This window comes from Oncorhynchus mykiss, chromosome 22, assembly GCF_013265735.2.
Source record: "Oncorhynchus mykiss isolate Arlee chromosome 22, USDA_OmykA_1.1, whole genome shotgun sequence".
Classification (NCBI taxonomy): domain Eukaryota; kingdom Metazoa; phylum Chordata; class Actinopteri; order Salmoniformes; family Salmonidae; genus Oncorhynchus; species Oncorhynchus mykiss.
Window position 1 is genome coordinate 28777209 of NC_048586.1, and position 27652 is coordinate 28804860.

The 27652-nt window shown below is 44.5% G+C and overlaps 1 protein-coding gene across 3 annotated transcripts in view; it reads left to right on the forward strand.

The window, feature by feature from the left end:
• The window catches only part of epha6 (eph receptor A6), a 220950-nt gene that overhangs the window by 21419 nt on the left and 171879 nt on the right, over nucleotides 1-27652 (forward strand). For all 3 annotated transcript variants that reach the window (XR_005038811.1, XM_036959048.1, XM_036959046.1), the window contains exon 2: nucleotides 20490-20554. Coding sequence is in view for 2 of the 3 variants with exons in the window: in XM_036959048.1 (XP_036814943.1) it covers nucleotides 20490-20554 (65 nt within the window). In the remaining variant the exon portion in view is untranslated. The remainder of the gene's footprint in view (nucleotides 1-20489; nucleotides 20555-27652) is intronic.

Here is a 27652-nt window from a genome sequence, read left to right on the forward strand (position 1 = left end):
CTGTAGATACTCCTGTCAGCTTGTCTGTGCTGTAGATACTCCTGTCAGCTTGTCTGTGCTGTAGACTCTCCTGTCAGCTTGTCTGTGCTGTAGATACTCCTGTCAGCTTGTCTGTGCTGTAGACTCTCCTGTCAGCTTGTCTGTGCTGTAGATACTCCTGTCAGCTTGTCTGTGCTGTAGATACTCCTGTCAGCTTGTCTGTGCTGTAGATACTCCTGTCAGCTTGTCTGTGCTGTAGATACTCCTGTCAGCTTGTCTCTGCTGTAGATACTCCTGTCATCTGTAGATAATCCTGTCAGCTTGTCTGTGCTGTCGATACTCCTGTCAGCTTGTCTGTGCTGTCGATACTCCTGTCAGCTTGTCTGTGCTGTAGATACTCCTGTCAGCTTGTCTGTGCTGTAGATACTCCTGTCAGTTGTAGATAATCCTGTCAGCTTGTCTGTGCTGTAGATACTCCTGTCAGCTGTAGATACTCCTGTCAGCTGTAAATACTCCTGTCAGCTGTAAATACTCCTGTCAGCTTGTCTGTGCTGTAGATACTCCTGTCAGCTGTAAATACTCCTGTCAGCTGTAAATACTCCTGTCAGCTTATCTGTGCTGTAGATACTCCTGTCAGCTGTAGATACTCCTGTCAGCTTGTCTGTGCTGTAGATACTCCTGTCAGCTGTAGATAATCCTGTCAGCTTGTCTGTGCTGTAGATACTCCTGTCAGCTGTAGATACTCCTGTCAGCTGTAGATACTCCTGTCAGCTGTAGATACTCCTGTCAGCTTGTCTGTGCTGTAGATACTCCTGTCAGCTGTAGATACTCCCGTCAACTTGTCTGTGCTGTAGATACTCCTGTCAGCTTGTCTATGCTGTAGATACTCCTGTCAGCTTGTCTGTGCTGTAGATACTTCTGTCAGCTGTAGATACTTCTGTCAGCTGTAGATACTTCTGTCAGCTTGTCTGTGCTGTAGATACTCCTGTCAGCTGTAGATACTCCCGTCAGCTGTAGATACTCCTGTCAGCTTGTTTGTGCTGTCGATACTCCTGTCAGCTTGTCTGTGCTGTAGATACTCCTGTCAGCTTGTCTGTGCTGTAGATACTCCTGTCAGCTTGTCTGTGCTGTAGATACTCCTGTCAGCTTGTCTGTGCTGTAGATACTCCTGTCAGCTGTAGATACTCCCGTCAACTTGTCTGTGCTGTAGATACTCCTGTCAGCTGTAGATACTCCCGTCAACTTGTCTGTGCTGTAGATACTCCTGTCAGCTTGTCTGTGCTGTAGATACTCCTGTCAGCTTGTCTGTGCTGTAGACTCTCCTGTCAGCTTGTCTGTGCTGTAGACTCTCCTGTCAGCTTGTCTGTGTTGTAGATACTCCTGTCAGCTTGTCTGTGCTGTAGATACTCCTGTCAGCTGTAGATACTCCCGTCAACTTGTCTGTGCTGTAGATACTCCTGTCAGCTTGTCTGTGCTGTAGATACTCCTGTCAGCTTGTCTGTGCTGTAGACTCTCCTGTCAGCTTGTCTGTGCTGTAGATACTCCTGTCAGCTTGTCTGTGCTGTAGACTCTCCTGTCAGCTTGTCTGTGCTGTAGATACTCCTGACAGCTTGTCTGTGCTGTAGATACTCCTGTCAGCTGTAGATCCTCCTGTCAGCTGTAGATACTCCTGTCAGCTGTAGATCCTCCTGTCAGCTGTAGATACTCCTGTCAGCTTGTCTGTGCTGTAGATACTCCTGTCAGCTTGTCTGTGCTGTAGATACTCCTGTCAGCTGTAGATACTCCCGTCAACTTGTCTGTGCTGTAGATACTCCTGTCAGCTTGTCTGTGCTGTAGATACTCCTGTCAGCTTGTCTGTGCTGTAGATTCTCCTGTCAGCTTGTCTGTGCTGTAGATACTCCTGTCAGCTTGTCTGTGCTGTAGATTCTCCTGTCAGCTTGTCTGTGTTGTAGATACTCCTGTCAGCTTGTCTGTGCTGTACATACTCCTGTCAGCTTGTCTGTGCTGTAGATACTCCTGTCAGCTGTAGATACTCCTGTCAGCTTGTCTGTGCTGTAGACTCTCCTGTCAGCTGTAGATACTCCTGTCAGCTGTAGATACTCCTGTCAGCTGTAGATACTCCTGTCAGCTGTAGATACTCCTGTCAGCTGTAAATACTCCTGTCAGCTTGTCTGTGCTGTAGATACTCCTGTCAGCTCGTCTGTTCTGTAGATACTCCTGTCAGCTTGTCTGTGCTACGGATACTCCTGTCAGCTTGTCTGTGCTGTAGATACTCCCGTCAGTTTGTCTGTGCTGTAGATACTCCTGTCAACTTGTCTATGCTGTAGATACTCCTGTCAGCTGTAGATACTCCTGTCAGCTTGTCTGTGCTGTAGATACTCCTGTCAGCTGTAGATACTCCTGTCAGCTTGTCTGTGCTGTAGATACTCCTGTCAGCTCGTTTGTGCTGTAGATACTCCTGTCAGCTTGTCTGTGCTGTAGATACTCCTGTCAGCTTGTCTGTGCTGTAGATCCTCCTGTCAGCTTGTCTGTGCTGTAGATACTCCTGTCAGCTGTAGATACTCCTGTCAGCTTGTCTGTGCTGTAGATCCTCCTGTCAGCTTGTCTGTGCTGTAGATACTCCTGTCAGCTTGTCTGTGCTGTAGATACTCCCGTCAGCTTGTCTGTGCTGTAGATACTCCTGTCAGCTGTAGATACTCCTGTCAGCTTGTCTGTGCTGTAGATCCTCCTGTCAGCTTGTCTGTGCTGTAGATACTCCTGTCAGCTTGTCTGTGCTGTAGATACTCCCGTCAGCTTGTCTGTGCTGTAGATACTCCTGTCAGCTTGTCTGTGCTGTAGATACTCCTGTCAGCTGTAGATACTCCTGTCAGCTGTAGATACTCCTGTCAGCTGTAGATACTCCCGTCAACTTGTCTGTGCTGTAGATACTCCCGTCAGCTGTAGATACTCCTGTCAGCTTGTCTGTGCTGTAGATACTCCTGTCAGCTTGTCTGTGCTGTAGATACTCCTGTCAGCTTGTCTGTGCTGTAGATACTCCTGTCAGCTTGTCTGTGCTGTAGATACTCCCGTCAGCTTGTCTGTGCTGTAGATACTCCCGTCAGCTTGTCTGTGCTGTAGATAATCCCGTCAGCTTGTCTGTGCTGTAGATACTCCCGTCAGCTTGTCTGTGCTGTAGATACTCCCGTCAGCTTGTCTGTGCTGTAGATACTTCTGTCAGCTGTAGATACTTCTGTCAGCTGTAGATAATTCTGTCAGCTGTAGATACTTCTGTCAGCTTGTCTGTGCTGTAGATACTCCTGTCAGCTGTAGATACTCCCGTCAGCTGTAGATACTCCTGTCAGCTTGTCTGTGCTGTAGATACTCCTGTCAGCTTGTCTGTGCTGTAGATACTCCTGTCAGCTTGTCTGTGCTGTAGATACTCCTGTCAGCTTGTCTGTGCTGTAGATACTCCCGTCAGCTTGTCTGTGCTGTAGATACTCCCGTCAGCTTGTCTGTGCTGTAGATACTCCCGTCAGCTTGTCTGTGCTGTAGATACTCCTGTCAACTTGTCTGTGCTGTAGATACTCCTGTCAGCTGTAGATACTCCTGTCAGCTTGTCTGTGCTGTAGATACTCCTGTCAGCTGTAGATACTCCTGTCAGCTCGTCTGTGCTGTAGATACTCCTGTCAGCTCGTTTGTGCTGTAGATACTCCTGTCAGCTTGTCTGTGCTGTAGATCCTCCTGTCAGCTTGTCTGTGCTGTAGATCCTCCTGTCAGCTTGTCTGTGCTGTAGATCCTCCTGTCAGCTTGTCTGTGCTGTAGATACTCCTGTCAGCTTGTCTGTGCTGTAGATACTCCTGTCAGCTTGTCTGTGCTGTAGATACTCCTGTCAGCTGTAGATACTCCTGTCAGCTGTAGATACTCCTGTCAGCTGTAGATACTCCCGTCAACTTGTCTGTGCTGCAGATACTCCTGTCAGCTGTAGATACTTCTGTCAGCTGTAGATACTTCTGTCAGCTTGTCTGTGCTGTAGATACTCCTGTCAGCTGTAGATACTCCCGTCAGCTGTAGATACTCCTGTCAGCTTGTCTGTACTGTAGATACTCCTGTCAGCTTGTCTGTGCTGTAGATACTCCTGTCAGCTTGTCTGTGCTGTAGATACTCCTGTCAGCTTGTCTGTGCTGTAGATACTCCCGTCAGCTTGTCTGTGCTGTAGATACTCCCGTCAGTTTGTCTGTGCTGTAGATACTCCTGTCAACTTGTCTGTGCTGTAGATACTCCTGTCAGCTGTAGATACTCCTGTCAGCTTGTCTGTGCTGTAGATACTCCTGTCAGCTTGTCTGTGCTGTAGATCCTCCTGTCAGCTGTAGATACTCCTGTCAGCTTGTCTTTGCTGTAGATCCTCCTGTCAGCTGTAGATACTCCTGTCAGCTTGTCTGTGCTGTAGATACTCCTGTCAGCTGTAGATTCTCCTGTCAGCTGTAGATTCTCCTGTCAGCTGTAGATACTCCTGTCAGCTGTAGATACTCCCGTCAGCTTGTCTGTGCTGTAGATACTCCCGTCAGCTTGTCTGTGCTGTAGATACTCCCGTCAGCTTGTCTGTGCTGTAGATACTCCCGTCAGTTTGTCTGTGCTGTAGATACTCCTGTCAACTTGTCTGTGCTGTAGATACTCCTGTCAGCTGTAGATACTCCTGTCAGCTTGTCTGTGCTGTAGATACTCCTGTCAGCTTGTCTGTGCTGTAGATCCTCCTGTCAGCTGTAGATACTCCTGTCAGCTTGTCTTTGCTGTAGATCCTCCTGTCAGCTGTAGATACTCCTGTCAGCTTGTCTGTGCTGTAGATACTCCTGTCAGCTGTAGATTCTCCTGTCAGCTGTAGATTCTCCTGTCAGCTGTAGATACTCCTGTCAGCTGTAGATACTCCCGTCAACTTGTCTGTGCTGTAGATACTCCTGTCAGCTGTAGATACTCCTGTCAGCTTGTCTGTGCTGTAGATACTCCTGTCAGCTGTAGATACTCCTGTCAGCTCGTCTGTGCTGTAGATACTCCTGTCAGCTCGTTTGTGCTGTAGATACTCCTGTCAGCTTGTCTGTGCTGTAGATCCTCCTGTCAGCTTGTCTGTGCTGTAGATCCTCCTGTCAGCTTGTCTGTGCTGTAGATCATCCTGTCAGCTTGTCTGTGCTGTAGATACTCCTGTCAGCTTGTCTGTGCTGTAGATACTCCCGTCAGCTTGTCTGTGCTGTAGATACTCCTGTCAGCTTGTCTGTGCTGTAGATACTCCTGTCAGCTGTAGATACTCCTGTCAGCTGTAGATACTCCTGTCAGCTGTAGATACTCCCGTCAACTTGTCTGTGCTGCAGATACTCCTGTCAGCTGTAGATACTTCTGTCAGCTGTAGATACTTCTGTCAGCTTGTCTGTGCTGTAGATACTCCTGTCAGCTGTAGATACTCCCGTCAGCTGTAGATACTCCTGTCAGCTTGTCTGTGCTGTAGATACTCCTGTCAGCTTGTCTGTGCTGTAGATACTCCTGTCAGCTTGTCTGTGCTGTAGATACTCCTGTCAGCTTGTCTGTGCTGTAGATACTCCCGTCAGCTTGTCTGTGCTGTAGATACTCCCGTCAGCTTGTCTGTGCTGTAGATACTCCCGTCAGTTTGTCTGTGCTGTAGATACTCCTGTCAACTTGTCTGTGCTGTAGATACTCCTGTCAGCTGTAGATACTCCTGTCAGCTTGTCTGTGCTGTAGATACTCCTGTCAGCTTGTCTGTGCTGTAGATCCTCCTGTCAGCTGTAGATACTCCTGTCAGCTTGTCTTTGCTGTAGATCCTCCTGTCAGCTGTAGATACTCCTGTCAGCTTGTCTGTGCTGTAGATACTCCTGTCAGCTGTAGATTCTCCTGTCAGCTGTAGATTCTCCTGTCAGCTGTAGATACTCCTGTCAGCTGTAGATACTCCCGTCAGCTTGTCTGTGCTGTAGATCCTCCTGTCAGCTTTAGATACTCCCGTCAGCTTGTCTGTGCTGTAGATACTCCTGTCAGCTTGTCTGTGCTGTAGATACTCCTGTCAGCTTGTCTGTGCTGTAGATACTCCTGTCAGCTTGTCTGTGCTGTAGATCCTCCTGTTAGCTTGTCTGTGCTGTAGATACTCCTGTCAGCTTGTCTGTGCTGTAGATACTCCTGTCAGCTTGTCTGTGCTGTAGAAACTCCTGTCAGCTTGTCTGTGGTGTAGATACTCCTGTCAGCTGTAGATCCTCCTGTCAGCTTGTCTGTGCTGTAGATACTCCTGTCAGCTGTAGATACTCCCGTCAACTTGTCTGTGCTGTAGATACTCCTGTCAGCTTGTCTGTGCTGTAGATACTCCTGTCAGCTTGTCTGTGCTGTAGATACTCCTGTCAGCTTGTCTGTGCTGTAGATACTCCTGTCAGCTTGTCTGTGCTGTAGACTCTCCTGTCTGCTGTAGATCCTCCTGTCAGCTGTAGATACTCCTGTCAGCTGTAGATACTCCTGTCAGCTGTAGATACTCCTGTCAGCTGTAAATACTCCTGTCAGCTGTAAATACTCCTGTCAGCTTGTCTGTGCTGTAGATACTCCTGTCAGCTCGTCTGTGCTGTAAATACTCCTGTCAGCTTGTCTGTGCTGTAGATACTCCTGTCAGCTTGTCTGTGCTGTAGATACTCCTGTCAGCTGTAGATCCTCCTGTCAGCTTGTCTGTGCTGTAGATACTCCTGTCAGCTTGTCTGTGCTGTAGATACTCCCGTCAGCTTGTCTGTGCTGTAGATACTCCTGTCAGCTTGTCTGTGCTGTAGATACTCCTGTCAGCTTGTCTGTGCTGTAGATACTCCTGTCAGCTTGTCTGTGCTGTAGATACTCCTGTCAGCTTTTCTGTGCTGTAGATACTCCTGTCAGCTGTAGATACTCACTTCCTATCATTTGATCACAGAGCTTTGTTTATACAACCAAATCAATTTCCCCACGTCTCTTTTCATCTCTCAAAATGTTCTACTACAGCTGACATTTACTGCCAAAGTGAATGGTTAAGGTGAGGGTTAACTGATTAATGGTTAGGGATGGCAAAGGGATCCTAGACGGATCCACTAACGTCACTCCACACACCTGGTTTAGCAGACAGGCCCCAGGGATCAGCGTTTCCATGCTAGAAAACAGATTCATAAGCAGGCCCTGTAATGTTCTATTAATACCCCACTTGAAGTCCTCTGGGAACACTGCTGCTCTAGGCAGGGTCCTACAGGTCCCACTGGCTACTGGGAATAAACTGCACTACACCGAGAGAGAGGCTGTTATAAAACACACACACACAAATGACACGCAGACACAGACAGGCGCACATACACGCAGAAACACACATTAACATATTTTCATAATGCATAACTGTACAGAAGAGGGGAATAAAACATTCCAAACATTTATGAATAAAATCTTGAACCCCTATGCCATTATCCAGCTTAGCGCTACCATCTGCCCTGGTGTAGTACATGGCACATGCTGGATAGGCCTCAGGGGAGAATCATAAAATTCAAGGCCTGGCTTTCAACAGCTACCAGTCAGACCAGGCAAAGCTAAGAGCAGTCCGTTTGTGGTAACACAGATGTGGTTGAGATCATTGTAGGGTTGAGTTGCAGAAAGTGTGATGAATAAGGCCAGTGGTTAAGTATAGATTTACACTGAATGAGAAATAGATTTTCTACACACACACACACACACACACACACACACACACACACACACACACACACAAACCGTGCCAGTGGTTAGGAAGGCATTGATTCCTAGCGTAATTAGTCCTGTCCCCAGTTGTTCTCCTGTTGACCAGCCCGTTATAATAGTGTCCATCAACATCACTGTGTTACACTGTTAATTAATGGCACTACACACGCTACACAAATAGTAACGGAGCATCATACAAGGTCCGTTCCAAAAATTCAGCCGCACAATGTACGTAGAACTAAGCAGAGTGTGCCGCAAACAAAGCTCCGTTTGCGTAGTGTGTAGAGCCCTTTAGATAGGCCTTCTTTTGGGCTAAAAAGCAAGGGCAAGGAAAAGGGGTTTTTAGTCCACTATTGATGAATTAGCTGCCAGACTACAGTGTTTTCGCTGTGAACTAACAAACAACTTCCTGCTAAAAAGTTTGAAAAAATTATGAGATTTGCATTATTTAGTGTTTTTATTTGCATTTATATAGAGCTTTCCTTAAGGCTCATTGCTTTGCAGTGTATTGAGGTATCACCCTGTCCCTGAACAATAAAGAAATGAAGAGGAGTTCACCTAGGAAGTTCTGCTCAAAAGACATAGCATTTCTCTCCTTCTCTTTTTCTCTTCCTCTCACACACTTTCTCTCCCTCTCCTCTCCCTGTCCTCTCTCTTCTCTCTCTTTCTTCTCTCCTCTTTCTTTTCTCTCTTCTCTCTCTCTGTGCGCTCCAGTAACATTGTCGTCCTGTGTTTTTCCTTGTGATATCAGTCATGTGTACAGTATGTATTTATATTATGACATTTCTATATTGGTATTATAAAGGTTAGGAAGAAACTGTTTATTTGTTGTTATTTCTTTAGTTGAAACACTGACATGTCATTAGCAGCAGTAGGGCTTGTTTTGACCATTCTTATACATGCTGTACATATGAAGTGTCCAGCCCTCCTCCTGGAGAGATACTGAACTGGATGTGCAGGCTTTTGCTCCTACCCTACTCTGCTGCATACAGTATAGTGCTGCATTTCATATAGTATAGCTTTCATTTAGTACAGCTAAGCTGTGTACATAGCTTACCATTGTTACCATTAATATACAGTAGCCCAGCTGGACTTCCTATGTCATCAATATGTTCCCAACAGGTTCTGATATACCCCACTCCTCCTCCTCCGCCATCTCCTCCTCCTCCTCCACTTCCATCTCTTTATTTCATATATGTGAATGAGCGCTCAGGGAAGGCTGATGAGACTAGCATTTCATTTGTTTAACCTAGCGGAACCCATCGCCAACAGCCAATGAAATTGCAGGGCGCCAAATTCAATCAACAGAAATCTCATAAATCAAATTTCTCAGACATACAAGTATTAGGCACCATTTTAAAGATACAATTCTCGTTAATCCATCCACAGTGTCTGATTTCAAAAAAGCTTTACATCGAAAGCTCCACAAACGATTATGTTAGGTCACCACCAAGTCACAGAAAAACACAGCGATTTTTCCAGCCAAAGAGTTGTCACAAAAAGTAGAAATATAGATAAAATGAATAACTAACCTTTGATCTTCATCAGATGACACTCATAGGACTTCATGTTACACAATACATGTCTTGTTCGATAAAGTTAATATTCATATCCAAAAATCAAATTTTACATTGGCGCATTATGTTCAGTAGTTCCAAAACATGCAGTGATTTTGCAGAGAGCCACATCAATTCACAGAAATACTCATAATAAATATTTATAATAGATACAACTATTATACATTAAACTTTAGATAAACTTCTCTGTAATGCAACCTCTGTGTCAGATTTCAAAAAAACTTTACGGAGAAAGCATAATCTGAGTACGGCGCTCAGACTACAAATCAAGCCAAACGGATATCCGCCATGTTGGAGTCAACATTAGTCAGAAAAAGCATTATAAATATTCACTTACCTTTGATGATCTTCATCAGAATGCACTCCCAGGAATCGCAGTTCTACAATAAATGTTTGATTTGTTCGATAAAGTTAATTTATGTCCAAACACCTTTTTGTTCGCGCGTTTAGTAAACAGATCGAAACTCACGAGGCGCGGGCAATTCCAGCGGAAGTGTCGGACGAAAATTCCTAAAAGTTATATTACTGGTCGTAGGAACATATCAAATGATGTATAGAATCATTCTTTAGAATGTTTTTATCATAAATGTTCAATAATATCCCAACCGAAGAATTCCATTGTTTGTAGAAAAGCAAGGTTTTTGCCTGCCTTATGAGTTCTGTTATCCTCACAGACATCATTCAAACATCATTCAGACATCATTCAAACAGTTTTAGAAGTTTTAGTGTTTTCTATCAATAATACTATTAACATGCATATATTAGCATCTGGGACTGAGTAGGAGGCAGTTTACTCTGGGCACGCTTTTCATCCAAAAGTGAAAATGCTGCCCCCTAGCCCAAACAGGTTAACCCTTTACACTCGTGGTAATTGGCCTATATGGATAGGGAAAAGTTTAAATGTTTCTTCCAGAAGAAATGGTAACGGTTGAAAGGGAAGAGTTTGGAGATTATGGGGAAATTATTAGACCAAAGTTGAGGACAACAGGTCACCTGACACAAGACTGAATCCAAACATTACACTTGATTTTATGTGCATTTTACATTTACTGTACTTTTCGCCGCATTTGTTAATGAAATCTGAAAAGACTGGATACATTCAGTAACATGATAAGAATATTCCTGGAAAATGTGGGTTAGGTGCAACATAAGACAAGAAAATGACAAGGGTTTGAGTGAGAAAACTAACTGGTGTCTCCACACACCTCTCCAAAGTCTGCACAGTTCCTACAGTAAGTCTTTTCAATGCAGATTTATGACTCAAAGAAGAGTCAACTATAAAGTGCTTTTATGAGCTGTCCTAGCTGTGAGGACCTAGAGCAAGCACACTTGTAATTGTTTTGTTTCAAACCCAACTCTGCATACCCGCCATCACAAAATTGTTGTTATTTACGCAATCCAAAAACGGCCCATGATAAATCGCAATCTGGGTCTGGTGGGCATAATTTGAAAGCTTGTTCTATTGTCAACATGACTAGCTAAGTTCTAAAATATGATCTTACAGTGTTAGGCTTTCACAAGGCAATTCCGAGAAAACATTAATTTTATGTCGTGTGTTCTGTGGAAAATGTTCTTCACAATAACACAAACAGGCTCATACCGTTCAGAGCAATCCAGGGTATGACACAGTGGCGGTCGATGATGTTTAAGATGAGGGAGGATGATCTTTTTTATGAGCATGCCTTACTTCTATTACAGCATATTGCATGACTGTCATTCATATTCCATTCACCCAGCTCAATGTAACACCAATATGTTTAGGCAACTACATGATACTCACATTTTCCCTATATGAGGTTGCTATAACCTAGCCTATGAATGAAAGTTGTCATGACTGTCCTGTGAGAATCCGAATGGGTCAGATCAGCTTGGCATCGGATGAAAGTAACCTGACTTTCTCTCACCCACAGAAGAGGGGACGAGGGAACTGCGCCGGTTTGACAGCTCACACCCTGTCGTAAATTAAAGGAGAGGAGATCTAGGGTCTCTCTCTTCAAAATCTCACAGAGGAATGTGCTTCGTCTACATAGAGGTTTCCTGCCGAAACTGTAACATGTTCTAAAGCAAATACTGGGAAAATATTACTACTATGAGCTATAGAAAATTAATGTCATATGGGTTGTTATTTTGTGATGCCATTAAAAATGTTATAAATATATACTAACTTAAATTATATCCACTACATGTATGAAGTCTCCATCCTTAACGTTGTATTTGAAATATAAAAATCATGAAACTATGTTTGTTAAGCTAAGAATGTGATTTTAGGAGCCATAAGAGAATTTGTCTCCTATAAACTGTGCACAGTAACTAGCCACGCCCCGAGAGAGGTCAAAGAGCATCTCAGCCTGATGGAACTGTCCTTGTCTCTCAGAGTGCATAAAAGGATTGATAAAGAAATTAACATAAGACCAAAAAAAGCGTGAAGTGGTAGCTACACGTTTGAAATGGTTGGAACTTTGAACCTCAACATGAGGTAAAGAAAATAAACTCACCTCCCAGACCAGAGAGGTGAGTAGAGCTGAAGCTCATGTCCAAAGTGGTTTGAACCCTGAATACCAACACGATTTGGCAAAAACCACCCTACTACTCTTCTCAAATCACCGTATACTACTACTCGTCACCAATGGGAACCGTTGACATGGCTGGCTAGCCTATCTTCTAAGTAGCATCTTCCAGAGTGAACAACAACGAAAGAAGTGGGAGGGGTGAACGATCCCTTTTGGACAATCAGAGCCTGACAAGCGTGCCGCGGAAAGGCCAACAACCTTCCTAAGAAGGTCTGGTTTCGACAGAGTTAAATGGAAAACGAAAGCATTCACACGTAAATACATTCATGAGGTCTTACTCCAAATGGCCGGCGGTTCTTGTGCAAACTATATGATTACTGTGAGAATAGTTTTTCTAAAATGTATCAGCAATAAGTCTCTTTCTCTCCCTTTCCATGTCATTGTGTAAAAATCCACCATATTGTGTCAGTCCACTAGGGACCTTTTCCTATTGTATTAAGTGTGTATGTTTGTTCTGTGTTACCATTTAGTTAGCTAGTAAATCAATAATTCAACCAATGTGTGTAGTACTGAATCATAAGTAAGGCTGGGGTTTTTGCAGATCCAAGGAGGTTACGACTGTTCAGAATTATGAAATTAGGTTATTATTAATAAGTTGACTGTTTTATGTTTTATGGATGTGATAGGTAAAGACCTTTTAGAGTTTAACTTGGGAGATGGTGAATCTTTAAACAACCTCTCTCGTGGTGACCCAAATTCCTATTGAGTTAATTGTTACATAATTCATTTAATTTGGTAACAATTAAACATAGTTGATTAGATAAGTAACAGTCATCAGATTAATGAAAGTAAAGTCACAACAAAGTTTACAACGTAGGTGCACAGATAGAGAGAGAAATTTGAATAATCAAGGTAGACAGTGACACATTCAATACCACCTTGCACACTCTTGCCTGCATCTAGCTGATCTACGGTGTAATCATTAATCGGACAGTTCCAAACTAGAGTTTCTATTGGATAAATTCAGGTATGTTTATCCCCATTCCGTAGACCTTCGTTGCAAAACAGTGTTTTAATCAATTATTTGGTGACAAGAATATATTTTGTATTGTTTTATCTAAGATGGTTACATTTCTTCGTTTTATTCTTTTTAGGAAATTCACTGAGGAGGATGCTCCTCCCCTTCCTCCTCTGAGGAGTCTCCACTGGTATGACGCCATGTCATCTTGTAACTAACTGTACATCAAATATTGTGATCATAAACATTGGGACTGTATATGACACTCTTAGGAAATGGAAATGTGAAGTGCAGATTTGGACTCAAGGTTGTTCGGCTTGCTTGTATGACAACAAACAAGTATTTATTATAATCCTTCGCACCTCATCTTTCAAATGCATTGAGTCCTTTTAAGTTACAGCATTTCGCTCACTCGGACAACAAAGAATGTGCAAAAGTTTACCAATTAGCGGAAGGGATGGGGGTAACTTATTGTTGCGTGCAATGTGCAAGTTCAAAACAGCTGTCAATCAAAACCCATACAGCGCTGTGAAACGCAGAGCCTGAGCTCTGGTGTTATTTTATAGCATATTACTGTACATCCACTGATTTCCAATTCAGGCGCTTATCAGGACCAAATCTGCCATTTTCAATCCGTATATAGGTACGAGTGTAAAGGGCTACACAAATATACCAACGTTTAACATTTTAGCACTCCAGTGTTATCGATGTGTGAGAGCAGTCAGCCATCTCACCGCGGCGCTGCCAAAGAAACATATGGCTGGCGGAGAGAAGCATAGATTAACCTGCTGCAACAATCTCTGTCTCTCTCTCTGTCTTTCTCTGTGTCTGTGACAGTATTGTACCATGCAGACACAACACTCCAATTATGGTTTTCTATAAAAGATCCTATTATATACGTTGGGGTATAGAATTATTGGATCCATATAAACCTGTGGTTTGAATTGAAGAGGGCAGTCCATAAGCACAGACAAAGGACATCAAGGATCTGGAAAGATTCTGTATGGAGGAATGGTCTATGATCCCTCCCAAATAAACTCAGCAAAAAAAGAGACGTCCCTTTTTCAGGACCCTGTCTTTCAAAGATAATTTGTAAAATCCAAATAACTTCACAGATCTTCATTGTAAAGAGTTTAAACACTGTTTCCCATTCAATAAACCATAAACAATTAATGAACATGCACCTTGTGGAACGGTCGTTAAGACACTAACAGCTTACAGACGTAGGCAATTAAGGTCACAGTTATTAAAACTTAAGACACTAAAGAGGCCTTTCTACTAACCACCAAATGAAAGATGCCCAGGGTCCCTGCTCATCTGCGTGAATGTGCCTTAGACATGCTGCAAGGAGGCGTGAGGACTGTAGATGTGGCCAGTGTAATACATTGCAATGTCCGTACTGTGAGACACCTAAGTGCTGTGGTCTGGCCACAGCACTTTTTCACCAACATTTGAAGGTTTTAAATGACATCCACTGTGCTCTTGATAAGAAGTTACATTGTGTGTCTGTTTTTATTGATTTGTCGAAGGATTTTGACACCGTGGACCATGCTATGTTAGTGCAAAGGTTAAAATGTTGTGGAATTACTGGTCATACTCTAGATTAGTTTATGAATTACCTATCAAATCGTACACGATGTGTAATGGCGGATGGTTGTAATCTGAGTCCATAGAGGTGTGCTCAGGTGTTCCGCAAGGTTCTATTTTGGGCCCACTGTTGTTCATTTTGTATATCAACAACATTGGGGATCTTATTGAAACAGCAGATGTTCATTTTTGTGCAGATGATACTGTTCTTTATTCAAGTGGTAGTAGTTTATCTTTAGCTTTTGAAAATGCCCAAAGAGCAGTTAACATCATACAACAGAATCTGTATGATTTAAAGCTGATTTTAAATTCGGGTAAAACAAAATGCATGGTATTTTCAAATGCCAGGCATGTTACAAATCACGTCCTTGCTACATTGGCTGGACATACTATAGAGCAAGTTAAAGTGTACAAATATTTGGGTGTGTGGGTTGATGATAAGCTGAGCTTCACTGTGCATGTAGAGAACTTGATAAGGAAGCTCAAGCTGAAAATAGGACTTTATTACCGGCATGAAGCTTGTTTTTCTTTTGAGACCAGGAAGGAGCTGGTACGATGTACATTACTGCCGGTTTTAGATTTTAGTGATGTTATATATATATATATATATATAGGCTTGTACTCGGGATCGAGGTGGAGGGTCTGTGGTATGGGGCGGTGTTTCACAGCATCATCGGACTGAGCTTGTTGTCATTGCAGGCAATCTTAATGCTGTGCGTTACAGGGAAGACATCCCCCTCCCTCATGTGGTACCCTTCCTGTAGGCTCATCCTGACATGACCCTCCAGCATGACAATGCCACCAGCCATACTGCTCGTTCTGTGCGTGATTTCCTGCAAGACAGGGATGTCAGTGTTTTGCCATGGCGAGCGAAGAGCCCCGATCTCAATCACATTGAGCACGTCTGGGACCTGTTGGATTGGAGGGTGAGGGCCCCACAGAAATGTCCCGGAACTTGCAGGTGCCTTGGTGGAAGAGTGGGGTAACATCTCACAGCATGAACTGGCAAATCTGGTGCAGTCCATGAGGAGATGCACTGCAGTACCTAATGCCACTGTTACTTTTGATTTTGACCCCCAGTTCAGTATTTATTTTTATTTTATTCTGTGTTTTTTTTGTTGTTCATCTTCATCAAGGGATCCAATAATTCTGGACTTCACTGGATATTGTATGGACGGTGTTTTCTTTTAAACTATGTATTTGCACTGTCTCACTTAGCATAGATCATACAGTAATTACCCTACAGTATACAGGAAAATCAACGAACACATACACACCAAACTCTGGCCTAGAGTTCTATGCTACCTGCTGGCTTGTTTGATAGATACAGCTTTTTGGCATAGATCTTCATATTGTAGCAGAGAAGCTTCAAGTATCCCCAAATGCCTGCGTTCTTGGTACCTGCTTTCAATGGTTTTCTTGCCCCTTTGCTTTTGTTGACGTAGATAAATTCATCCATCCCTATCCTGGGTGCTCTCCATACCGTAACACTGGTGGTTGTGCCACAGCTCCTGGCTTGATCCAGAGCAGATGGTTTATTGTCTGTCACTGCTGTGTGGGTGGCTGCTGTGTGGGCTTGCTGCTGGGGGGGCTGGCTGCTGGGGGAGCTGGCTGCTGGGGGGAGCTGGCTGCTGGGGGGGGGGGCTGGCTGCTGGCTGGGTGGCTGGCTGCTGGCTGCTTGGTGGCTGGGTGGCTGGCTGGGTGGCTGCTTGGTGGCTGGGTGGCTGCTTGGTGGCTGGCTCGCTTCTGGCTGGCTGGCTGGGTGGCTGGCTGCTGGCTGGCTGGCTGCTGGCTGGCTGGCTGGCTGCTTGGTGGCTGGGTGGCTGGCTGCTGGCTGGGTGGCTACTTGGTTGCTGGCTGCTGGCTGGGTGGCTGCTTGGTGGCTGGCTGGCTGCTGGCTGGCTGGTTGGCAGGCTGCTGGGTGGCTGGCTGGGTGGCTGGCTGGCTGGCTGGCTGGTTGGCTGCTTGGTGGCTGGGTGGCTGGGTGGCTACTTGGTGGCTGGCTGCTGGCTGGGTGGCTGCTTGGTGGCTGGCTGGCTGGCTGGCTGGCTGGCTGGCTGGCTGGCTGGCTGGGTGGGTGGCTGGCTGGGTGGCTGGCTGCTGGCTGGCTGGCTGGTTGGCTGGCTGCTGGGTGGCTGGCTGGGTGGCTGGCTGCTGGGTGGCTGGCTGGGTTGGTGGCTGGCTGGCTGCTGTGTGGCTGGCTGGGTGGCTGGCTGTGTGGGTGGCTGCTGGGTGGCTGGCTGGCTGCTGGGTGGCTGGCTGTGTGGGTGGCTGCTGGGTGGCTGGGTGGGTGGCTGGCTGGCTGCTGGGTGGCTGGCTGCTGGGTGGCTGGGTGGGTGGCTGGCTGGCTGCTGGGTGGCTGGGTGGGTGGCTGCTGGCTGGCTGGCTGGGTGGCTGGCTGGCTGGGTGGCTGGCTGCTGGCTTGCTGGCTGGGTGGCTGGCTGCTGGGTGGCTGGCTGGGTGGGTGGCTGCTGGGTGGCTGGGTGGCTGGCTGCTTGGTGGCTGGCTGCTTGGTGGCTGGCTGGGTGGCTGGCTGCTGGCTGGCTGCTGGATGTCTGGCTGGGTGGCTGGCTGGCTGGCTGGCTGCGGTGGCTGGCTGGGTGGTTGGCTGCTGGGTGGCTGGCTGACTGCTGGGTGGCTGGCTGGCTGCTGGGTGGCTAGCTGGCTGCTGGGTGGCTAGCTGGCTGCTGGGTGGCTGGCTGGCTGGGTGGCTGGCTGCTGGCTGGCTGGGTGGCTGGCTGGCTGGGTGGCTGGCTGCTGGGTGGCTGGCTCACAGGGGACTGGGGAATGGCGGACTCAGTGAAAAGAGCATTTTGCTTATTATGACCGACACATATCTGGCAGCACACAGACGTCTTACAGCCTGCGCCACACACACTGACAATACACATACAAGCTCATAAACTGATTGGACAGTTTCTGTCAGAAATGCTCTGTCAAATACACTGGCTTGACACTCGTGCATGGGAAATCTCCCTTTTCTGCTAGTGTATGATATTAATAGTGATGCACCGATATGACATTTTTGGCCGTTACCGATATCCGATATAAAAATAATTTAGCAACCTTTTAAGCATTCTAGTACAATTTAAATAGTTAACACATACAAATGGGCTCAGCGGTCTAAGGCACTGCATCTCAGTGCAAGAGGTGTCACTACAGTCCCTGGTTCGAATCCAGGCTGTATCACATCTGGCTGTGACTGGGAGTCCCATAGGGCGATGCACAATTGGCCCAGCATCGTCCGGGGTCGGCCGTCATTGTAAATAAGATTTTGTTCTTAAGTGACTTGCCTAGTTAAGTAGAGGTTACACACACACAGGCCAAATAGTTATTTTGTTGCCATTTACGTATGTCCCCTTTACCAGTAAAACATCATAAAAACCTATTTCTTTCACTTACTTGCTGTGCTGTTTCGTTGTTAATTCGTTCAGTCGTTTCATTCTCAACCAGAATTTCTATGGAACGTCGTTTGGGTCTTTGCGTGTCAAATAACACTATTTGATGAGTCAAATAAGCTTGTTGACCAATCAGGACCTGAATATGGCTGCACGTCACATAATAATTTAACGCATTCATTCATTTTTTACGTAGTTATTACACATTGATTACACTCAATCATTCCATATGTCACAACGATTCATCGATATATATATATATGCTATGATGCTGGGAAAGTTGTCTCGCGCACCTATTGTGCTGGTCGTTAAAAAAGCTAGCTAGCTCATGGATGCAAACAATGTTCTTCCCCAAAAATATATCAAAACGACATCTGTTTCAGTTGCTATCGTTACCGAGCTGACTATATAGCTAGGTGTCATCTAAATTAACCCTTTATAAGACAGTTCTTATTTGATTAATGGTGGTCGGACCCATCTATGTGAAGCTAGTCACAATAAGGATTAGGCACAATAGTGGAACAACTCATAACCCGGTCCGGTCGAGCCTCACTAGCCAGATGAAGCTAGCAGGCTGCTTATAGCTTTGGGCAACAGGGTTAAGTAGCTGGCTAGCTATTTCTTTTTCATGAACTTAAGTTCAAGTTCAGTAGGCGAATAACAAGTGGCTACCTAGCTATTTCTTACACAAGGATTCCTAAATCATTGCTAAGAATAATGAAAATGACTGCAGTTTCTACTGGTCATTGTTTTCAGGCTGGTTGTATGGTGCTAGCTAGGTACCAAGCTAAAGCTAGCTACCCCAGAAGTTGTGGTCGAACAAATAATGCTTTATTACCAACGCGGTATTGTAAACACATCGTTCATGGCCAGTGTTGGCTTGTTTGCAGACTTTTTTGTACATCTTTGACAGTGCTACTGATAGTAGTGGTGGCGCTTGCACTTGCAAATTCAGAACACACAACATTCTATAATAGAACTGTTATTTGTCCTGTCAAATAGTGTTATGTGGCGTGTATCTTTTTGGACACGCAAAGACCCAAACGGTGTTCCATAGTATGTCGTGAAGCTAATAGCAGTGATGTTATTACTGTGTCACTCCGGTAAGGCAACATGAGTACCGGTGCTCGACCAGTCCGTGAAAGCCAACATCACCCACGACAGAGATCGGTTGATTGTCAAGGGCAATGAATTCCATTATCTTGGTATTAATGGATTTCACCTTTTGAGGCATCTCACAGAAATGTTCTTACTCTTTCAAATGACTGCTCGACTTGTTGACTACTCGATCCACACAGCAGACATTGTGGGCTAGGTTAGGAATGCTGTGTTGCACGTGTTTGTCATTTTTACGTGGCGTCATTACGTCATGTACCTACGTTATATAGGTATGCATATAGGTCAGCTTTGACATTTGGTTTGCACATCGGCGTTAAACTAGATTTCAGCCTATACCGATGTTAGCATTTTTAGCTAATATTGTCCGATTCCGATATGTTCACCGATATATTGTGCATCCCAAGATGAGAACCATGTTATATTGTGTTAAGGTTATTTCAGCTCTAAAGAAGAGACATAATAATGCAGATAATTAAAAATATATATTCTTATAAGATCCATTGTTATTGTATTTTTTTACCTTTTATTTAACTAGGCAAGTCAGTTAAGAACAAATTCTTATTTTCAGTGACGGCCTAGGAACAGTGGGTTAACTGCCTGTTCAGGGGCAGAACGACAGATTTGTACCATGTCAACTCGGGGATTTGAACTTGCAACCTTCTGGTTACTAGTCCAATGCTCTTACCACTAGGCTACCCTGCCATATAAAGCTGAAGGTAACATCTCTTATCCTTCCACCCTCTGCTCAGAGTAAGGGAGATTATTATTCAGTTATTCTAAAAGTTGCTTAATGACATTCTGATCGTAAATGGTGAAGTCTGCTGACGTGGGAGTCACCGATAGAGATTGAAAGATGTTTTAGAACTATGTTGACACAGACTCAAGTTCACAGTATTGTCAGCCTGGAGGAGGTGAACTTGTAATATTGACAACGTGATAAGCGTCAATATACTAACGCTGACTTGTCCTCCTGACTTTCACTCTCTCTTACAGTCAACTATTATGAAAATACTACTTTCACAATCACAAATCCATGTCCCAGTATTTCCATGTATTTTTGATCAGACGTCTCAAGGACCTGTTTTGTGTTTCTCTTACAGTGAAAGCTATCAACAGAATCTACCAGAATCAGTGCTAATTTGAATACAATTTGCATGCTGTATGTAATGTATACATAATGTACATGAATTACAGTGCTCCATTTCACGTTGAATAGCCGCCGGATATTACACTGAAATGCTTCAGGACCAAGAGATGGGTTATTTGTAATCTTATCTCTGGGGACAGACAGGAAGTCCTTATTGTCTGAGCGAAAGTGAAAAAAAGCCTGTGAATGGGAGAGGATATGAAGGAGATAGATTGCAGTCAGATTGCTGTCAACAGTCTCTATCAGGGCTAAATTGTGTTGTTCAGCTCTGAAATGATGCTTTACTAAAATGGACATGCAAATATTAATCTGGGGGGGGGGGGAACTCATTTTTGTTAAGCTACAGAAGTCTAAATGAGAATTTATGAGCAATATTTCAATTACTGATGCAGAAACAGGGAGGTATGTATATCAACATTATGCTAATGGTTGTGGTCTCCTGTTCTGTTTCAGTGGTACTGCTGGACACCACGTCTGTTTTGGGAGAGCTGGGATGGAAGACCTATCCCATGAATGGGGTAAGTGTGTGTGCTTGCTTGCGCGCACGTGCCTGTGTTAGCACTGGGACGATAAACCAAAAATGATCGACACCGATCACTTGTCACAGACATTTTGCTGATATCATTCATTACGATAAGTAGCCTATACTAGAGAAATGTGGAGTTTGAAATGAAGCAAGTTTGCTAATATGTGTGATTGTTAATGGGACAATAGATGGTGATACAACCATCAAACTAGTAGTAGTAGTTTAAAGGATCATTTAAAAAACTGTGGTGCACATTAATGTTATATACTTATTGTTCTATTTATCGTTATCACATCCATTCAGGCAATTTATCGCAGTATGGATTTGTGCCCATATCCACTAGCTCTACCGTGCATGTGATTCACTGCTGCACCCAGTAATGCCGTTTGTGTGGAGGATCCCACAGTTTATTCACAAACATAATGTCTTGGCTTGATCAATACCCAATCAATCATATTGATCAGCAGATGTGATAACGACCAATAATAATCCGATTCCCAGGTCTGTTTTATTTCCAGACCTCTAGAGAGAGGATAGTGAGTGAGATAATTAGCACAAGTCTCGAAGGAAAGTCTCACATTCAATCTATTTTCAATTTCCACCTTCACTTGATACTAAAGGGCCATATAAAGTTATAATGGACTCTTTCAATGTGAGTGAAAAGAAACGATTTGGATTTGTTCACTGTGGGATGTCTGGTACGAGCATGGCTGTGTCTAGCGTGAGGTGGCTGTCGCTTGTGTGTGAATAGATTGGACGGCTGACTGTCCATTCACGCTGGGTTATGACAAGAAGTCCTTGGTCTGTTCAGATTAACTATTGACAAACTGTTTTCCTTGTAGCTCTTTAACTCTTCTCTCTATCCTCTGTCCCCCCCTGTCTCTCTATCCTCTGTCCCCCCCTGTCTCTCTATCCTCTGTCCCCCCTGTCTCTCTATCCTCTGTCCCCCCCTGTCTCTCTATCCTCTGTCCCCCCCTGTCTCTCTATCCTCTGTCCCCCCCTGTCTCTCTATCCTCTGTCCCCCCCTGTCTCTCTATCCTCTCCCCCTGTCTCTCTATCCTCTCCCCTCTGCCTCTCTCTCCTCTCCCCCTGCCTCTCTCTCCTCTCCCCCCTGTCTCTCTCTCCTCTCCCCCTGTCTCTCTCTCCTCTCCCCCCTGTCTCTCTCTCCTCTCCCCCCTGTCTCTCTATCCTCTCCCCCCTGTCTCTCTATCCTCTCCCCCCTGTCTCTCTATCCTCTCCCCTCTGCCTCTTTCCCCCCTCCCCAACTATCGCTCTCCCCTCTGTCTCTCTATCCTCTCCCCTCTGTTTCTCTATCCTCTCCCCTCTGTCCCCCCTGTCTCTCTATCCTCTCCCCCCTGTCTCTCTATCCTCTCCTATCTGTGCCCCTGTTTTTCTGCCCTTTTCTCTATCTTCACCTCTCTGAAAGGTCCTCTGTCTTTCTATGTCTACCGCTCTATTTTCTCTACCCCTCTGTGCATCTCGATCTTCTCTACCCCTCTGTGTATCTCTTTGCCCCTGTCTGTTTTTTCTTTGCTCTGTCTGCTGGTGTCAGGAGAGGAGAGGGGATTACACCATGTAGCTGGTTGTGACAGCCAGAGGCAGCAGAGAGAGAGAAGACCTGTCCTGTCTGCAGCTTTGACTCCATGATTAAGCTGTCAGACCCCTCTGCTCTGTCTCTCTCTCCTCTTCCTTTCACTCCTCTCTCCGCTCTCATCCTTTGCTCTCCACGGAAAACAGTTTGCCGATGAATATTTAACAAGGCACGTTAAGAGGGGCAGCTAGAGAAAGGGAAGGAGGTCTGGAGGGAAGAAGGGAGGTCTGAAGGGATGGATGGAGGGGGGTAAAATAGTCCCTTGCTACCTGGCGGAAGAGAGCAGTGAATCCCCTGTCTATTAGACACAGTCAGATATCTGAGCACGGCAGGTCGGAAGCATCTAGCTCTAACACGTTATCATACAGGACATTATTGACTATGGTTATGCATACCTGTGAGGAACTATCTCTGTAGGTCTCTGTAGATAACAGGTGTTTTGAAGATGAAATTACTGGTACACTCACTGTCTCAGACTACATACAGTGAGGTCCGAGGAGGTGTGGTAAAGTATATGGCCAATATACCACGGCTAAGGGCTGTTCTTAGGCACGACGCAAAGCAGAGTAGATAGATATATATTACAGTGCATTCGGGAAGTATTCGGGAAGTATTCAGACCCATTGACTTTTTCCACATTTACGTTACAGCCTTGTTCTAAAATGGATTATATTGTGTTTTTCCCATATCAATCTACACACAATACCCCATAATGACAAAGCCAAAAACAGTTTTTTAGATTTATTTTTGCAAATGTATATAAAAAAAAAATGTATATAAAAAAAAGTATTCAGACTCTTCACTCAGTACTTTGTTGAAGCACCTTTAGCATCGTTTACAGCATAGTCTTCTTGGGTATGATGCTACAAGCTTGGCACACCTGTATTTGGGGAGTTTTTCCCATTCTTCTCTGCAGATCCTCTCAAGCTCTGTCAGTTTGGATGGGGAGCATCCAACCTGAATCAACAGATTGACCTGGAATACTTTTCCAACAGTCTTGAAGGAGTTCCCACATATACTGAGCACTTGTTGGCTGCGTTTCCTTCACTCTGCGGTCCGACTCATCCCAAACCATCTCAATTTGGTTGAGGTCGGTGGATTCTGGAGACCAGGTCATCTGATGCAGCACTCATCACTCTCTTTCTTGGTAAAATAGTCATTACTCAGCCTGGAGGTGTGTTGGGTCAATGTCCTGTTGAAAAACAAATGATAGTCCCATTAAACCCAAACCAGATGGCCCTTGCTACATATTCGTCGCCAGACCCACTGTCTCCAGGTCATCTATAAGTCTATGCTAGGTAAAGCTCCACCTTATCTCAGCTCACTGGTCACGATAACAACACCCACCCATAGCACGCACTCCAGCAGGTATATCTCACTGGTCATCCCCAAAGCCAACACCTCCTTTGGCCGCCTTTCCTTCCAGTTCTCTGCTGCCAGTGGCTGGAACGAATTGCAAAAATCGCTGAAGCTCAAGGCTTTTTTTTTCTACCTCACTAACTTTAAACATCAGCTATCTGAGGAGCTAACCGATCGCTGCAGCTGTACATAGTCCATCTGTAAATAACCCACCCACCCAATCTACCTACCTCATCCCCATATTGTTTTTATTTACTTTCTGCTCTTGTGCAAGTAATAAAACTGGTGTGCAAATCATCATCTGCTCATTATCATCTTCTCATCTATCACTCCAGTGTTAATCTGCTAAATTGTAATTACTTCGCTACTATGGCCTATTTATTGCCTTACCACCTCACGTCATTTGCACAAACTGTATATAGACTTTCTTTTTTTTCTATTGTGTTATTGACTGTACACTTGTTTATTCCATGTGTAACTGTGTTGTTTGTGTCGCACTGCTTTGCTTTATCTTGGCCAGGTCGCAGTTGTAAATGAGAACTTGTTCTCAACTAGCCTACCTGGTTAAATAAAGGATAATTTTTTTAATGTATTTTTTTGATGGCGTATCAATGCAGAATGCTGTGGTAGCCATGATGGTTAAGTGTTCGTTGAATTCTAGAGAAATCATAGACATTGTCACCAGCAAAGCACCTCCACACCTTAACACCTCCTCCTCCATGCTTTACGGTGGGAAATACACATGCAGAGATCATCCGTTCACCCACACCGCTTCTCACAAAGACACGGCGGTTGGAACCAAAAATCTCAGATTTGGGCTCCAGAACAAAGGACAAGTTTCCACCGGTCTAATGTCCATTGCTCGTGTTTCTTGACCCAAGCAAGTCTCTTCTCATTATTGATGTCCTTTAGTAGTGGTTTCTTTGCAGCAATTCAAACATGAAGGACTGATTCACACAGTCACTTCTGAACAGTTGATGTTGAGATCTGTTACTTGAACTCTGTGAAGCATTTATTTGGGCTGCAATTTCTGAGGCTGGTAACTCAAATGAACGTATCCTCTGCAGCAGAGTTAACTCTGGGTTTTCCTTTCCTGTGACGGTCCTCATGAGAGACAGTTTCATCATATGTCTTGATGGTTTTTGCGACTGCACTTGAAGAAATGTTAAAAGTTATTGAAATGTTCCGTATTGACTGACCTTCATGTCTTAAAGTAATGATGGACTGTTGTTTCTCTTTATTCTATTCTATTCTTGCCATAGTATGGACTCCAAATAGGGCTATCTTCTCTATACCCCCCTAACTTGTCACAACACCACTGATTGGCTCAAATGCATTAAGAAGGAAAGTAATTCCACAAATTAACTTTAAAAAATATATATATATATTATTTTACACATTTTACCCCCTTTTCTCCCCAATTTCGTGGTATCCAATTGTTAGTAGTTACTATCTTGTCTCATCGCTACAACTCCCGTACGGGCTCGGAAGAGACGAAGGTCGAAAGCCATGCGTCCTCCGAAATCCAACCAAGCAGCACTGCTTCTTAACACAGCGCGCATCCAACCCGTAAGCCAGCCGCACCAATGTGTCGGAGGAAACACCGTGCACCTGGCGACCTGGTTAGCGTGCACTGCTCCTGGTCCGCCACAGGAGTCGCTAGTGCTCGATGAGACAAGGATATCCCTACCGGCCAAACCCTCCCTAACCCGGACGATGCTAGGCCAATTGTACACCGGCTGTGACAGAGCCTGGGCGCAAACCCAGAGTCTCTGGTGGCCCTAGACCACTGCGCCACCCGGGAAAATGAACTTTTAACAAGGCACACCTGTTAATTGAAATGCATTCCAGGTGACCATCTCATGAAGCTGGTTGAGAAAATGCCAAGAGTTTGCAAAGCTGTCATCTTGGCAAAGGGTGGCTACTTCGAAGAATCTCAAATATAAAATATATTTTGATTTGTTCATCACTATTTTGGTTACTACATGATTCCATATGTCATTTCATAGTTGTGATGTCTTCACTATTATTCTACAATGTAGAAAATAGTCAAAAATAAATAAAAACCCTTGAATGAGCAGGTTTTCTAAAAATGTTCTGGCACTGTATACATATTATATTACAGCCATCTTGGATCTACAGATAAACACACTATCCATAGACTACCTTTAACAGACACTGATAGCTTTTTAAAGATGTGAACATCAAGACAGCCAACTTCTTTTAGCGGTGGTATTATTCTCTACTATAGAAAACAAGCTTAGCCAAGTATCCAGTGTGTTACTTCCTTTTAGAGTGGTGGAAAAACATCAAGTTCTATCCTCTTGGTTTACAGCTTCTGGTGTGAAGTCCGAGATATGGGCTCAGACGATTCCCTGCTACTGCTGGTTGCATTGTGTTGTTGCCTTTTCTATTCCAGGCCTAAGACGGAGTGTAAAGGGGCTTTACTCTTGTTGGGGTGCAGGCAGCATAGAAACCTGATTTAGCTGTCAGTTGAAGCACAGTGCACTCTGTAGTGTTGCTTAGATAGCACCCAGCTTGACAACATAAGTAGGGCCCTATGGAAAAGCCTTTCCTTCTACCAGACGACGACTTTTCATTAGCATCATCGCTAACGGGTACACAAGGTGGTAGACCCGTGCACCGCACATACACAGACGGGGAATTCTCGTTGCCTTTTCAGAAAGCTGCAGGAAATACGAGTCACTGATTAATTCTATTCATGTCTTATGACAAACTTGGGCAAGTTGATACATTTTAAATACATTTAGTTGATTTGGGGACACTTATCTGGACACTTATACGTCCTCCAACGAACCATTAAACAGGCAAAGTGTCAATACAGGACTAAGTTCGAATCCTACTACATCGGCTCTGATGCTCTTCGGATATAGCAGGACTTGCAAACTATCACGGATTACAAAGGGAAACCAAGCCGCGAGCTGCCCAGTGATGCAAACCTACCAGATGAGCTAAATACCTTCTAAGCAGGCTTCGACGCAAGCAACACTGAACCATGCATGAGAGCACCAGCTGTTCCGGACAAATGTGTGATTACGCTTTCCACGTTCAATGTGAGTAAGTCCTTTAAACAGGTTAACATTCACAAGACCACAGGGTTAGATAGATTACCGCAACGCATACTCGGAGCATCCGCTAACCAGCTGGAAAGTGTCTTCACTGACATTTTCAACCTCTTCCTGTCCCAGTCTGTAATACCTACATGTTTCAAGCAGACCACCATAATCCCTGTGCCCAAGAAAGCGAAGGTAACTTGCTTAAATGACTACCGCCCTGTAGCACTCACATCGGTAGCCATTAAATTATTTGAAAGGCTGGTCATGGCTCACATCAACACCATCATCCCAATTACCTCGTACCCCTGCACATGGACTCGGTACTGGTACCCCGTATATATAGCCAAGTTATCGTTACTCATTGTGTATTTGTTATTACCTATTATTATTAGGTGTTTTATTATTCCTCTATTTTATTTCTCTCTGCGTTATTGGGAAGGGCCCTTGAGTAACCATTTCAATATTAGTCTGCACTTGTTGTTTACTAAACTTGTGAGAAATAAAATTGTATTTTATTCCCTAAGTTAAATAAAATATTGTATATTGTTGAATTCCGTTATAATGTCTGGATTCCGTGATTTGGTCCGGGTTCTCCGCGTCGCAGATTTTATAGGGCTCTACATAAGCATGGGTAGCACGTAAGAAATCATCCTAAAACTGTGGTTAATTCACTGCTAATGGTGTGTTTGTTTTGATTATCAAGGCTACCTGGGAATATTTTTTAATTAATGTGAAAATGTGTCTTAGGCTCAGTGTGAGACAGCTTCTATCAATTAATTAATTGTGCCTCAGCAGCCCCCATCACTGGAATGCACTGGCTAATGAACATGCATCATCCAGGCTTCACAGATACACACACACACACCCAAGCACACCCACACATTCACATGTGTGTGCACACACACACATTCCCACACACACACACCCAAGCACACACACACACAACCATATATGCAAAACCATATTTACATTCTGTAGCAGAGATCCAGCCTCGTTAGTGGACATCCCACTACAGGTTTTACTGGCACTTTGATTATTAGTGACTTATTCTGCATCAAAAGTA